Source organism: Carassius gibelio, chromosome B9 (genome assembly GCF_023724105.1).
Source record: "Carassius gibelio isolate Cgi1373 ecotype wild population from Czech Republic chromosome B9, carGib1.2-hapl.c, whole genome shotgun sequence".
Lineage (NCBI taxonomy): Eukaryota > Metazoa > Chordata > Actinopteri > Cypriniformes > Cyprinidae > Carassius > Carassius gibelio.
Window position 1 is genome coordinate 9,994,627 of NC_068404.1, and position 15,770 is coordinate 10,010,396.

The 15,770-nt window shown below is 37.0% G+C and overlaps 1 protein-coding gene across 9 annotated transcripts in view; it reads left to right on the forward strand.

Annotated features, from left to right (window-relative positions):
• The window catches only part of pard3bb (par-3 family cell polarity regulator beta b), a 287,760-nt gene that overhangs the window by 51,484 nt on the left and 220,506 nt on the right, over positions 1–15,770 (forward strand). For all 9 annotated transcript variants that reach the window (XM_052565052.1, XM_052565050.1, XM_052565049.1 and 6 more), the window contains exon 4: positions 13,494–13,677. In XM_052565052.1, the coding sequence (XP_052421012.1) occupies positions 13,494–13,677 (184 nt within the window). The remainder of the gene's footprint in view (positions 1–13,493; positions 13,678–15,770) is intronic.

A 15,770-nucleotide genomic window follows, 5' to 3' on the forward strand; every position in this document is an offset into this window, starting at 1 on the left:
TGCTTTGTCTGTCTCTGTGTGTGTATGTGTGCGCGTGGGTTTACTACAGGCTGTGCCGGTCCTGTCAAGGAGGTTCTGAGGAGAAAAGGAAACACTTTTGAATTGACAGTTAAACAAAAGCAGAATTGAGGCATTAATCGGCAGTAGGAGTGTGTGTGTGACCTCCCATCAATCACTGACAGAGAGACCGAATCAAAGGAGGTTTTACTGTAGAGCATTATGATTTCTGCAGGATCCCTTACAAGGAATACTCTGACAGTAACAGTGATTTACAGTATTGGGATGATAGGTATTGGGACACCTGCTCACCAGGTCCCTTTTTCTTAAAGGTTCTCCACTAGTTTGAACATGGATGCAGGAATTTGTTTCCATTCAGACAAAGAGCTCCAGAGTTCTTATTGTTGGGCAATCGACTCACAGTCTGTGTTCAAATTCATACCAAAATCAGTGAATGCAATGGTCACCCTCATGTAATTTCATCTTGATTTGTTCTGCAGAACCAAAAATAAAAAGAAGATTTTAAAACCTGGGTCTATTTTGTCTACATTGGAAGTCAGTTAAGTTCAAAACAAAATTGGAGCCCATTGAACAAAACATTTTGTTGCACAGAAGACAGAGAGTCAGATGTGAAATTACATGGAAATCCTAATGAATGTAAATTTATTACAGTTTTTAATCTCTTTTATGATTGATTAAGTTAAAAACCTTCATTTGATTGGTAAGGCTCTACTATAAGTGTGTGTGTGTGTTTGTGTGTGTGAGAGAGTGTGAGTGAGTGTGATTTGAGAGAGAGTAAAGTGTCTTGGTCAGGATGCAGTTAACCCCTACAGGAGCTAGGTGGTGCTGTTAATCTATGCTCTGTGTTTGTGTGTGTGTGTGTGTGTGTGTGTGTGTTAGTTTGAACAGTGAGTTGCTTTTCCTCTTTCACTGGAATCCAACGTCTTTATTTTCATGTAAAATGACAGTTAGAAGGGTTATTATACAATTTTCTGACATCTGATTGGTAGTTTATACCTGATTTATCAGATATGAAAACAAATATATGTATAAATACAATACAATTTTCAGATGTTTCATATGTCAGGCTTTACAGGGTTCATTTCTTTCTTTTATTTCGGTTTAATTCATTTCAAATAAGCAATTTGTATTTTGATTTGATTTCTCAGAAAAGTCAAAGAAGTGTAAACCCTTTGTATTGTATTTTGTGATGCAGCTGCCACAGATATTATTCATTTCAGCTTATGTTTGCCACTTGTTATAGACACAAAAGATAGAAAATGATGGGAACAAAGATGGGTGGAATTAAGCTTGGAGAATTTGGAGTCTTATTGCTTACGTGCTTTAAAAATCATGTTGAATCTCATGTGGTAACTGCTAGGCCACCATGGCTTATGTGTCGTGACAGTTTAGCCTAGGCAAGCAAACATAGCTCACTTTCTTTGGGACGGTGTCTGTACTCAGGTGTCCCTTATACAATACTTTTGAGCGTATAATTCACGTACCCCAAAATTGATTAGTGTGTGTTGGCTTGTGTGGGTTTGATGGATGTGTTTTCTTTAGTAGATGAGAAGCAGACAGTCCAGTGTCAGTAAACATGATGCAGTCTGGTTGTGCTGGTCGAGTATTACAAAGTTAAGATAAGAAGATTTCATAATAAACACCTCCAAGAGATTTCCTGTTCTTCTTGAAATTATAACAAACATGAAGATAAACACGCAGACTTATTTTTCAGTTCTGATGACTAGCCTAACATCTGATTTGTGAGAAGCGCACATATTAAAGCATGTTGTACATTAAACCTAGAGCGTTATTGTTTGGTATTGTATTGTGAGAAGGATAATTTAGTTTTTGACTACCTTGGTGTCCATTGTTTAGCCACCAAATATGTATTTACTGGATGTCAATATTTGCTGCAGATATAATATTGGAATAATATTTTGCACTGTGATGTAGATAGTTCAGCAGAAAAATATATTTTGATGATATTGAAATGAAACAGGTTTTTATTTTATTTTTTGTCAAAAGTTGTATTGTTGTGTACCTGTGTGTCAATAGTTCAGCAGATCAAACAAGTATTTTTTACAAGTTTAGTGATATTTTATACCACTGCATTGATTTTTTTTTTTTTTTTTGTATTTTGTATGCTGAAACAATAAAATATATATTTCCAAAATGTTGTACAGTTGTGTGCCTTAACCTCTGATAATTTTGCAGACAAAACATTGAGATTGTTGTGTACCTGGCTGGCAGTAGTTCAGCAGACAAAGCAATTTGTAGTATGTATTAGCAATTAAGGTATGTGTGTATATATATGTATGTGTGTGTATATATATATATGTATTTGTATATGTATACATATATATATGTATATGTGTGTATATATATATATATATATATATATATATATATATATATATATATAAACAAATAAAAAAAATAGAAGAGGACAAGAAGTGTACAATGTTATTGTTTGCATTTGTTATCATTTTGTCCTGAAGCACTTTACTTGTGAACTTCTCTCTTTTAAATTGATGTGGAGAAAATGAGCCTAAACATGTTATCTGACTGGAAGGCAGGTGCATTTATCTCAGTTAAGTACTTTCCTGTTTTTTTCTTGTCTTGCTGGACCTCTTTTGAATCAGATACTGGCTTCTTCAGTAATGAAGTAGTCACTCCCTATGCTGACTCCACAAAAGCCTGAAGCAGCCTGATTCATGACTGTTTTATGCTAACTCTGACTGCCTCCATCTAGCACTAAAAAACAGAGCAGCATATTTAAGAGTCTGCACTAGCCACCTGCATGACACTACATTTAGTTGATTAACATTCTATTGATTGGGAAGGGGGCATGAATCAGCAATAACCAGTTTTGATTAGTAGGAGGATGAAGTGTACACACGTTTTATTGATGTTTGTGGGTGCAGGCCATAGGCGAACTGCTTTCTTATAAATGGGTCTTTCTATGTCATGAATGTTCTGAGGGGGCATCTTATTTTTTCTTTCTCATTTTTAGCAGCATCTCATTTCTTTTTTCCCCTCCTTCCAGCTCTTTTTATGTTTTTCTTTTATCATTTTTATATTTTACTCACTGGCTTTGTTCCAAATGTAGTAAACTGCCTGCATATGCAGCATTTAATAGTTCATTAATAGTTAAACCAAAATGTTTTAAATTTCGGAACACAGTTTAAGATATTTTAGATTTAGTCTGAGAGCTCTCAGTCCCTCCATTGAAGCTGTGTGTACGGTCTACTGTCCATGTCCAGAAGGTAAGAAAAACATAATCAAAGTAGTCCATGTGACATCAGAGGGCAAAATTAGCAAAAACTATGACTTTATTCATCATTGTCTTCTCTTTCGTGTCTGTTGTGAGAGAGTTCAAAACAAAGCAGCACATATCCGGTTCGTGAACGAATCATTCGATGTAACCGGATCTTTTTGAACTTTTGTTCACCAAATCTCTCTTCACATCAGTTCAGTCAGTGTACTGTTTGAGTAAATGAATTACTCCGGGATATTGGTTTGTTTTAACTCCGAGGTAGTGTCAGCCACATTAAAAAAAGTTAACACCTCAAGTAATTTGTGGATTTTTGCTTATTGGAGACGCGAACCGTTTAAAACAATTCAGTTCGATTTGGTTAACTGGTTCAAAAAGATCCGGTTACATCGAATGATTCGTTCGCGAACCGGATATGACAAACTGCTTTGTTTTGAACTCTCTCACAACAGACACGGAAGAGAAGACAGTGCTGAATAAAGTCGTAGTTTTTGCTATTTTTGGACCAAAATGTATTTTTGATGCTTCAAAATATTCTAACTGACCCTCTGATGTCACATGGACTACTTTGATGATGTTTTTCTTACCTTTCTGAACATGGACAGTATACCTCACACACAGTTTCAATCGAGGGACAGAGAGCTCTCGGACTAAATCTAAAATAACTTAAACTGTGTTCCGAAGATAAATGGAGGTCTTACCGGTTTGGAACAACATGAGGGTGAGTTATTAATGACATAATTATGATTTTTGGCTGAATTGTCCCTTGAAGTATTTTGTTGTTAGCATAGCATGCTAACACCAGATTGTGTGCTTTTTGTGAAAGGGCACACTTTGTGTGGCTCTCACAGTTGCTGCTTAGTGTTCAAAATAAATGAAGTTACGTTTGAGTTGGGATGTTGCTATAGAAGGCAGGTTTCTATAGACAGCAAGGCAGCTCACTAGAGCTCATGTCTCTGTGTCTGTCTTAGGTCTGCAGGATGTATTGTTGTCCAGCATGCTGTGCCAGGCTACTGTGTTCAGAACACTTTGCTGCATGTGTTAAACACATTAAGACAGATGTGTTTACAACACTCTGGGGTACGGGGTTCAATGAGAAGGACCTTTGCCACACTGCATAACACTGCAGCTTTAAAGCCCAAGAGAGGGAGCATGGGATGGCAGTTTAGAGGTGGAGTGACAACTAACCCTGTCTATACCGTAAATGAGCTTTATGTTGATTGCTTGCATTATATTCAGCAAATATGTCTACACTGTAGTAGTTCCTCTAGTGGTGGCCTTCAATTGATGGACGCCCCGTTTCTGTTACTGACACAGCAATTTCTCCCACATTATTTTCTCTGCCAGTCTGAAGTAAAATTATTTTACTTATGAAAGCCATATGTCAGCCAATAGACGGTTACATCGGGCCCACGCGCCCGGCTCTAAGGTAACTTCCGGTCTGTGTTGTGTATATCGGTCTGGCTGCGATTTGATTTGATTTGCCTTTATTGTCTCCTGACGGAGAAATTTGTTTTGGGCATTCGGGATAACAGATACACACAATATACATATAACACAACATACTTCCCCTACACATAATTTACCACCAACCCACACCCCTTATTTGTTCTTATTCAATATTTTAATAGAAAGTGGTACAAATGAAAATTTAAACCTATTCAGTCTACAGTTTGGTAACCTGTACCTTCTACCTGAGGGCATCATCTCATACTCACTGTAAAGGACATAATTCGGATCATTAGTAATTTTTAAACTTTGTTTCCTCACCGCCTCCTCAAAAAGCTCATTAAGAGTGGTCGGTGGCACTCGTCCAATTATTTTTCCCGCTCTTTTAATCAATGTTTGGAGCTGTGATTTTAATTTAACTGACAGGTTACCAAACCAAGCTACCATATCGGACAATAGACTCAATTGCTGCCTTATAAAATAGTAACATAATATCCTTGTCAACACCATGAACTCTTAGTTTCCTTAAGAAATGTAGACGCTGACATATTCTTGAGGAAACATACTCCACTTGATTTGACCACTGTAACTGTTTGTCTAATTGAATCCCTAAATATTTATATGTTGTTACTTGTTCAATCGGTACTCCTTCTGCCTTCTACAAACGCAGTTAAAGTCAAGGTGATGAGTTGACTGAAGTTAGGCTCAGGTGGTTGTGCTGTGGGATGTGTTTCCCATACATTTATTTATTTTTGGTGACTCGCCACGATTTTAAACCTGAGTAACGCTTGTACTGCATGTTTAATAATAATAATAATTCCTTACATTTATATGTTTAAATATCAAAACGAGGCACGGGTGTTTTTGTATCACTATTTCTGAAAGAAGACTTGCATGTTATATGCCTGATAACGCAGCGTTTATGAGCGTAGCTCTGCTTTGTTTACAGCTGTTACTGGGGAAACCTCTATTTCTCACTCTTTATGCATCTCCTGCTCGGAAATAATTTGGATTTTCATTTAGTGCACCTGATTTACGCAGCAAACATATTTTGTTTGTTATAAAAAAATAGGTCAGGGTTAGTAAAAATTATTTGTAAGAAAATGTTTTTTTATTCAGCAAGGATGCATTAAATTGATCAAAAGAGACATTGAATACATTTAGAATGTTACAAACATTTCCATTTAAAATAATGTTCTTTTGAACTTTGTATTCATCTAATAATCCTGGAATCCTGGAAACAAATCATTGTTCACTCAAAAATATTAAGCAGTACAACTGTTGTCAGCTTATAAGTGATTCTCAAGCAGTAAATTAGAATGATTTCTGAAGGATCAAGTCACACTGAAGACTGGAGAAATGGCTCTGAAAATTCAATGATGTGTATTAGGTTATTTTGGATCAAATATATGCAATGCAAATAAATGCAGTCTGTTATATCTAAGCCTGGTTCTGGTTAGACATGCTAATTAAAATATTTTTTTGTTCATAACAAGTAAGTAGCTATAGAGAAGTACCGTAATATGTTTTGTTTGGCTTTGCCTTTTTTTTTTAACAGCCTATTCCAGGTAATCTTTTTAAATCAGTGGATTCTTTTGAATGTAACAGTGGCAGACCAATTATTTACCACATTTTATTCTATATTTCTGAGGTCTTTATTGTACAACTTCATTGCTTCTAATGTAGATCATCTTGACATGACACTGCTCATGTCCTGTGTTGAGAGATAAATAAATGTTGATAGGAGAGACTTCTAGCTCTCTCTTAAAAACGTCTTTAATACTTTCTCAAAGCATGCAGGGTGCGAGATTATAATTTTCTTTTACAGGGGTATAATGGTTTGTTTTATTAAGACTTAGTCTTGGAGGCAGAGGAGAGCAGATGATCTATCTGACTTGTCATTCTAACAGCTTTCATATCCTCACAAAGGCTAATTTAGGTGCTGTCCATCTGATACAGACACACAGCACGCACAGATGAATCTTTCAGTATCAGTCAGTAACCCATATATTGTGACATTGATAACTACTTTGTGTTTCAGAGCCATCTCTGATGTAATTAATCTGCTTGAATCCATTAGATAAGTTTGAAGTTCCTCTGCGGTGTTGCGAGCCATCACTAACAGACCTTCTTGGAGGGAGGAAGCAGCCCGCCATTTTCCTCTTCCTTCTAATTGTCTCCTTCCACTAATAGAGTCGGTTTTATTATTGTGCTTGACAGGTTCTGATTCCACTGTCAGATGTAATTTACCATCGATCTCACACCTTTTACACACCTGTGTGAGAGTGCTCTCTTGTGTGTGTTGTGTGTGCTTTATTCCGTCCCCGGTCCATGTGACCGTGTGTCTGTAACCATGTCCTTTCAGTTTCAAACTGTCATATATCTGTAATTAACGCCTCTAGACTGGTACAGAAATAACAGTCGTCGGTGTTCAGAAAGCGACTGTGCCACTCGAACTCCCACTGAATGAGATATCAATGAACTAGCAGATAATCCATATTCAAAGCTCTCGCAATTTGGGCTGAGAGTATGAACAGCTCTGTAAAAATCAACGTTATGTTGTTTAAATTGTAGTATGACAAGTAAAATGCCAGTGTCTGGTTTATTGTGAGGACTTAGACTATCTAAAGACAGAGTAAGAGGAGGCTCTTTACTCTGTCGAGTTGTTCCACTTGAAAACAGACTATTGATCCAATTTTGGAGTCTGAATGCTTCAGTATTGGTTCCTCATGAGTCGTGAAGCCCGGAGGTTGTCAGGGATGGCGTGCACTTGTGGGAGTGTGTGATTCTTGCTTGGTAAAGTGAACTAGACCGGGTCCAGTGGGCGCATGATTGGGTAATCGAGCTGATGGATTTAACTCATTTGGCTAAAGTAAGTTTGGACACATTTGTTCTCCTCGTAGAGAGGTAGTGCTGTGATTAAATAGGAAGGGGTAAAATAAGTGGCAGTATTGAGTTGGCTCCTGCTCCAGGCCTGTTCCTTGGCCCACGTGTCTTAATTTCCTTAGGTTTGCTTAGAGTTTATCCAATTAGGCCTCAAGAAATGAGATGACTAAAGCTTTTTTCATTTCAGGCATGGTTTATTAGGACTATTAGCTATGTGGAGTTAAGAGTTAAAACAACAGCTTAGAAAATTTGCGTTGAGGCTGCTAATTGTCTCTTGTGCTCAGTCATGTAGCTCTTTGGTGCTCAAGCAAGTGATGTACTGTAGGTTTATAATGTTATTCCTCTCATTTCTGTTTGTAATGATTCTAGGAAAGCTTGTCAATCTAAATAACGCCATCATCTACCATGGAGTTACTATAGTAACACTCGAATTTCGCTATATTTTTACTTGCCATAAAAAACCAACGATGAAGAGGATGCGGCAATGTCCACTCGTTGGAAAAGGCTGAGTAAGTTCTTCGGCTCAGCGATGATTAAAGAGAGTCCAGCCGAGACGAGTGGGAACAGTTTTCGCTGGAGCCATGTATTCCACCAGACGAGGATCCCATTCAGTGGTGGAAAGAAAACACAAAACTTCACTTAGACTGTTATTTGTGTGTCCCGGCAGCGTCTGCCGTCAGAGCGTGTTTTCTCTGAAGCCGGCATTATAATTAACAGACTAAGGAGCTGATTATGTTGACGTGCTTGTCGTCCTTATCAAGAACATGTAAAACAATAGAAAAAAAAACAATAAATGTTACTGAAAAATAACGTCCCTCTCATTAAACTCGAAATTCGAATATTCGTTTTTTTGTGAGCTCAAATATTCGAATGTGATATTTGCGGAAACCGCCCATCCCTAGTATTAAATGAGTAAGCTAAGGCAATATCATTTTATGGAATTAATTTTTTTGTGATTTAAGCTATAGCATTTGTGCATTTATATTTAAACTACTGTATTTTTCGGACTATGAGTGGCACCTAAGTATAAGTCGCATCAGTCCAAAAATACTTCATGATGAGGAAAAAAACATATAAGTCGCACTGGACTGTAAGTCGCATTTATTTAGAACCAAGAACCAAGAGAAAACATTACTGTCTACCCTCTCGCGGCTATAGACGGTAATGTTTTCTCTTGGTTCATTTCTCTTGGTTCATGTCAAATTAATTTTGATAAATAAGTCGCACCTGACTATAAGTCGCAGAACCAGCCAAACTATGAAAAGAAGTGCAACTTATAGTCCAGAAAATACGGTACTTTTTTTTTTTTTACACACATTGCTAGAAACCATATCGTTTTGGATAATGAACATGAATTTTCATCTGCATTCCAACTCAAGCTTCTGCTACTGTCAACTGAAACTACAGACAAATGTGCATTTCTAAGAGAGAATTTTTTTTTAATTCATTTTATATTCTACCTATCTTTTCATATTCACCTGTTTTTACGTGAGATAACCTTTGACCTCAGTCAATTATACTGTTACATGTGATGTTTCGATATCGATCATGTATCAGTACATCCTTTGATATGTATAGCTCAAACCCTCTTTTAAAATAAGTCTATATTTTTCTTCACAGTTAATTACCTGTCAGTTGAAAATCTAATCTCTGATTGCTTGTCAAAGTGCTGTAGTAGCACACCTCTTAAGTTGATTTGAGATATTGATGTTTATAGCACAAACCGTGTCAGTCTATTTATCTTTAATCTTTAACACTAATATAGTGCAGATTTATAGAATTGTGTTTGTTATTATGATGTGAATTTTTGCGTTTTGTGTTTTTTCGTGTGTGTTTTGGTGGTAGCGGATGGTGGTGTTAAAGATGAAACTGAATTGAATCCTGTCTGCTTTCATATATGGGCAACTCTTACACGTTTCCCTTCGGACGCTGGCCCAGCCAGTTTTATTGGAGGGTCGACATTCTGCTAGGAATAAATGAGACATCACACAGAGCCAAATAGGAAGGGAGACAGAGAGAGAGCAGGAAAGCGAAATATTAGCGTGAAATCCTTTGCTCTCTTTTCTGCTTCCTTCTCTCTCTCTCTCTCTCTCTCTTTTCTCCCAGGGTGAGCAGATTGATGACATTTCTAAAGCTCCATGCTCTCTCCACCCTCTGGTACCGAGGAAGTGCTCCTCTTCTCTCCTGCCTCTGTGAATAAATCAAAACCCTTCCTCACTGATCATGACCCAGCCCTTCTGCAGTGTGTGTGTGTGTGTGTGTGTGTGTGTGTGTGTGTGTGTGTGTGTGTGTGGAGAGGTCCTGGCCATGAAGATCTGTCAGGAATATCAGTGGGCCTAATCAGAAATAAGGGTTTTGGTCTTGGGAAAGGAATGATAGCAATCAGTGATGGATGGATGGATGAATGGATAGATGAGGAGGTATTGGTTGAGGGCAAGGGAGGATTGCGTTGAGGGTAATGCTGCGTGCCATTAAAAGTTTGGAAGTGAGAGATTCCTACTTGATGGCTCTGTTCCAAAACCTAGTGAGCTGCCTTGCTGTTTACTGCCTACATAGGCAGCATCCTAATTGAAATGGATGCCAAAAGGGACAAATAGGTGTACATAAGCTGCAACTCCACAAATGATTAATACATGGCTAGGCCTGTCACGATAATAACTTTTTGTTGTTCGATATATATTGCCCCAGAAATAATTGCGATAAGCAATAATATTAAGACCATTTTATGTCACTAAATATATAATCATAATGTAAGAGCATAATAATGCAAGGAGGCCTACACACTTCCAAATGACAACAATTTGTAAGAATATTTCCATCATGGAAATTAAGTATCAAAATACTAGATACCTTAAAAACCGGAATAAATAGTAAAAAAAAATGTTCTAACAAAAAGTGCAAAGTAACAAGTAGAAAAAAAGAAAAATGCACAAAGAACTTGAATGGAGATTTTTCCATCTACGGATTTTACCCTGACCTTCTTTTCTCTGTAAATTAAGGGTGCACACTATTGCTGAAAAAACACAATCACTACTCAGCAGTCAGATGTCCATATGCACAAAGGCACAGATCCATAAACAAGACCATATCTGCAGATGAAACTTTTTTTGAAGAAGCAATTTTTTTTTATAAATTTGAACTAGCACCTCATGACTTTACCATGTTACGTACAAGAAGATGCAAAAGACACAGGCGCAATTGGAATGTACAAAACATGGTGACATTAATTTTTAAGTAAATATAATGGGCAGTATATTGCGTCACCAAAAATTATTGATGTCATGTACATATATTGCACGATAAGTCGATATATTGATTATTGCGACAGGCCTATACATGGATTGCTAAGGTAACAATGTGATACTCTAAGAACCAGAAAAATACATTTTGTAATTCAAATTAAGGTACTGTTAAAGGGATGGTTCCCAAAAATGGGTTTATTAGGATTCAAATCCCTAATATAGTCGTTATTTTTGTTTTCTTTGCGCACAATACGTTTCTGAGCAGTTTCAGCTGAACGAAACTCGAATTGATTGATCTTAAAAGATATCAGTGCCTTTGTTTTGTCTCAAGATGGACAGTAAGGTGTCCCCCCCCCCCCCTCTCTCTAAGGTATCTCTGCAATTATTACTTAAATGTCTTAATTGAACTATGGCCTAATCCTGGCTTACTCTAAGCCCTGTCTGTGAAACCATGTCACAGAGTTTAATAATTAAGTTCATCAAGGATGATGTGTTTTTTATGATGGGGCATTACTATTCAAAGATTTTTTTTATTTTATTTTTTTTTTTAGATTTTTTTATCAAAAAATAAATAAAAATATTTTATGTTCATGTATGCATTTATTTGGTTAATATTTTAATATTAACATAACATTTTTAAAACATTATTAAAATGAAATAACTACTTAAATAATAACTCTCTCTCCCTCTCTCTCTCTCTCTCTCTCTCTCTCTATATATATATATATGTATGTGTGTGTGTGTGTGTGTGTGTGATTTATTCCTGTGATGGGAATCTGAATATTTTAGCAGCTATTACTTCAGTCTTCAGTGTCAAATGATCCTTCAGAAATCATTCTAATATGCTGACTTGGTGCACAAGAATAATGACAGTTAAATAACCCCAGTCTCATAAGGATGGAGATGAATAATAAAAATGCTTCAAAATGCTGTATCATAGTCGGTAAAGAGATATATTGTATCCTGAATACAACACTATCTTAAGACACACACACACACACACACTTTCCTGAATGTCACAGTGTGTATTGTTTATTTATGTGTTTACTCTCCTGCTGCCTCTCTCAGGCAGGAAGCCTCTGGTTTTACCAGCAAACTCCTCTTTCCGTCCCTGACTGCATTCATTCACTGCATTCACTCTTATATACATACTGTATGCTCTACATGCACAGATGCACACGTGAGGAGGCCGCTAAAACAGCAGTGCAGCAGAAGTCTAAGTGCAGTGTCAGTGACTCTGTGAATAGGGACAGATGCATGCATTTAACTGTGCTGATGAGGCCGGCAGGCTTCACACACACAAAGTGAAGTGAATGGATGTCATCGCATACTGAGATCAACACATTACACACTAGCCATGCTGGGCTCTTTAGAGGTCCTCTATAGTGTCCTGATCCATAAGGTAATGAACTGAAGGCCAGTGTGAATCATTTGATTTCATTATATGTAAAATTGGTATAAAACATTTTGCAGTGTTGCCCAATCTCTAAAATGTTTCATTCCAAATATAGTGCGTTATTTTATAACCATGATGCACTCTTGATTTACAATGTAAAACTGACACTTGCTGACAAGACTGTTCCAATGTGAAAATGTTTTTGATAGAATTCTATTATACTGACAAGACTGCATTTACTTGATCAAAAATAAAGTAAAACGTTAATATTCAGAAATATTAATGCAATTGAAAATAGCTGTTTTCAATTTTAATTCATTTTCATTTTTTATTAACTTTAAAAAAAATCATCAGTCTGTTTATAAAATGTGTTTTTCACTATAATGAGAAAAATATGCAGATTGGTAATGAGTAAATAATCTGTAGACATTAACTTAAAGTTAATGGCGAGTGTTTTATTTTTCTTCACTGAGTGATTTCCTGAGAACATTAGTGTTGAAGGACTGTAGGCAGACAAAATGATCATTTGGTCAATGGTTCAAATATTAGGTTTGCTACTTTAGGGGCGAAAGAATACCAATCACTCCCTCATTTTCATTTACTGCTGTATGTGGAGTATAGGCAGAAGTGTGATTGAGTAGACAAATGAGAAACCTGGATACAGCCATTGTGTGATGCTTGTAGAGTTGTCTTCAATCAGCAGTTATGGTGATTATGTATCACCCAGATGATTACCCAGAGGATATTCTAAATGGTAGTTTTCAAAATGTCTAATATGATTACGCTACGTGTTTACATGTGTTGGATGTGTGTATTTCTGTCATTGGTCATGCATTGTGATTTGGTCAGTTTTTCTTAATTCTATGTGTCAGTCTGTGCTACTTTATTTGTATTTTTTAAAATGAAAACTTATCTTGATTGCATCATTCTCAGTGCTTTATGGTATTAGCTGGGTGATTTGCTTGTTATGATTCTCTGTTTTTGCAAAATAATGTACAATATAGTTTTTTTTTCAACAAGGATTAAGCCGTTAAGCATAGTTTTTCGAAAAATTAAGCTGGAGTAATGTGCACTGATTACAAAAACCAACAATTAACAAATTAGCAACTCAATTCCCCTATGTTTTTCCCCTTTTGAAATCCGAATCTTGCATTCTGTTCCTCTATGAGCATCTCTTTATCTGTACATTTCAACTGTATCTGACCAGTCTGCTCTAAATTGTACTGCTCTGCTGTTTGTCCCACAGCTGATCGCTGTATACGAGGAACAGGAGGCCCAGCAGAGGGGCGCCATGAGTCCCGGGAATGGAACAGGGACAAGAAGCAGCCAAAATGGACAGTCCAGCCCAGAACCTTATGACTCTGAACTCGCCTGCTTTCAGCCAATCAAAGGAGGAGAGATCGAAGTCAACTCCACTGCTCTCAAATCCAGTATGTATCCAGTAGAAAAGATGAGAACAATCTGTAAAAAAGGATTGGTACTGTATCCGCGTTAGAGAAACAGAGCTGTGATCAAACATAAGCTTTTCTGAGTTAATGTTGAGTGAAATAATTTACTGCCACTATGAAAGATATTATTATATGCCATGATCAGGCCGTTTTAAGCTTGAAATGCTTTGATTCACTCATGTAGCTGTGAACAAATGAACACCATTCTTACTGCATCACGGTACTCTTTCATATTTAACTATCACTTTTAATATACCACTCACCTCAATCAACCTCTTTCTCATATCTTTAAACCGTAATAATATCTGCCTGAAGAATTTCACCATCAGAGAAAAAGCAGTTGATGCTGAGAAGTACTAAACTTTTTATATTCAGACCTCTGACTTTTTTTTTTTTTTTTTCATATATTTGGGACATATTCTCTTAGTTTGGACAGGTCTGGAAAACGTCAGTCGTTTCAGTCCTGTACTACTGCTCCTCAGGGAACCATGTGTTTTTCATCTGGGCAGGTTTCACCTCTGCCTGATGTCATGCACACTTCCAATACAGAAAACACACACCTATTCCTTTCTAAATGTCACCGTGTGTGTGTGTAATTTAGAACAAGTTTACACTCTGAAATGAAACCCTCAGTGAAATAAGCCGGGGAATCGTGTGCATGTACGTTCGCTTGTGTGAGTTTCTTTGTGTCTCCTTGTAAATCTGCCCCTTTGTGATTTAAGTTTCATTGCAAAAGTAGACATGGGGCTTGCAGAGTTCAGCGTGCTGAAAAAGTGGCTTTTTTTTTTCACGATCCAGGCATTCCTGGGAAGTGCTCGAGTTTCCTCGTCTCTACTTCAAGGTAGAGGTGTCAGTTGACTGAGTGATATTTTCCTCTTTCATTCTCCACGGCTGTAAATATGCCGTTTGTCATGTCGACAGGGTCTGACATACATCTGTATCTGGATCATTTGTAAAGAAGAGAGATCACACGTGTCTCTGCATATACAGACATGATGTTTGAGTGGGGAAAGAGAGTGGTAGGAGAGCGTTTCAAATTGTAACTCAGAGGTGTTCACGCATGGCGTATGAACATAAACCGGTCCATGCCCTCTGTCTGGCAAAACTATGGGGTCTCTAGGCGTGTTTTAACACCTGCAGTGATTATGTATTTTTGTTGGCCAACCTGGACGTTAGCATCCCTTAGGTTACCTCAATAAAATCCCATTTGGATTTGATTTCATTGGCTTTGAGGTTATTGCAAGAAATAGCCCCAAAAAAGTTTGATTATTACAGGTTTTGTTCACCCTCAAAATCTTCACAAATGAGCACAACAATGAATTTTGAAGCTTAAGTACAATTGCTTTTGTACAATTGCCACAGTTTGGTACATTCTGAGAAAAAAAAGAACGCAATAGTGAGCGCAGCCACATAAAAAGACAACAGTGGTGGATGGTCAGACGATCCTCTCCAATCTCGTGATTTGGGTTTTCTAGCTGAATACCACACTAAAGGCAGAAAGACCCACAAACAAAACAAAAGACACTAGGTCAGTCCTACATACAGCACCATTAATTCTGTTCTGGTGGCATTCAGAACCAACATTATGGAAATTGTGTTAGTGTCAAAATATTTGTGTACCTGACTGTATATAGGCCTGTATAACAATTTCAACAGATACCAAAGCAGAAACATCCAGAGTTACTAATATAGATTATTATTCTATATTATTTTTTAAAGTGATAGTTCACACAAAAATGAAAAGTCATACATCATACACTCTCCCTCAAATTGCTTCAAACCTTGAATTACCAAAAAAGTTATAAAAATTATTCAGTCAAGATCACGGAGTGATTTTCTTATTCTTTTGTTCTTTGAATAACATTGATGGCACAGCCAGCAGCAGGAATATTAGACTGCTGTCACTTTAAGACCTCATGCACAGATCAAATTTTCTTGATCATAGCCAACATCACCACCATTTTATCAACATTTTTTTTTACCACCAGCTTTCAACAAAACCTTCAGTCTTTATTTAAAATCGTTTTCCCTGAAAGTTTGAGTTAGAATAGTTTGTAAGATTGTGATAAACACGA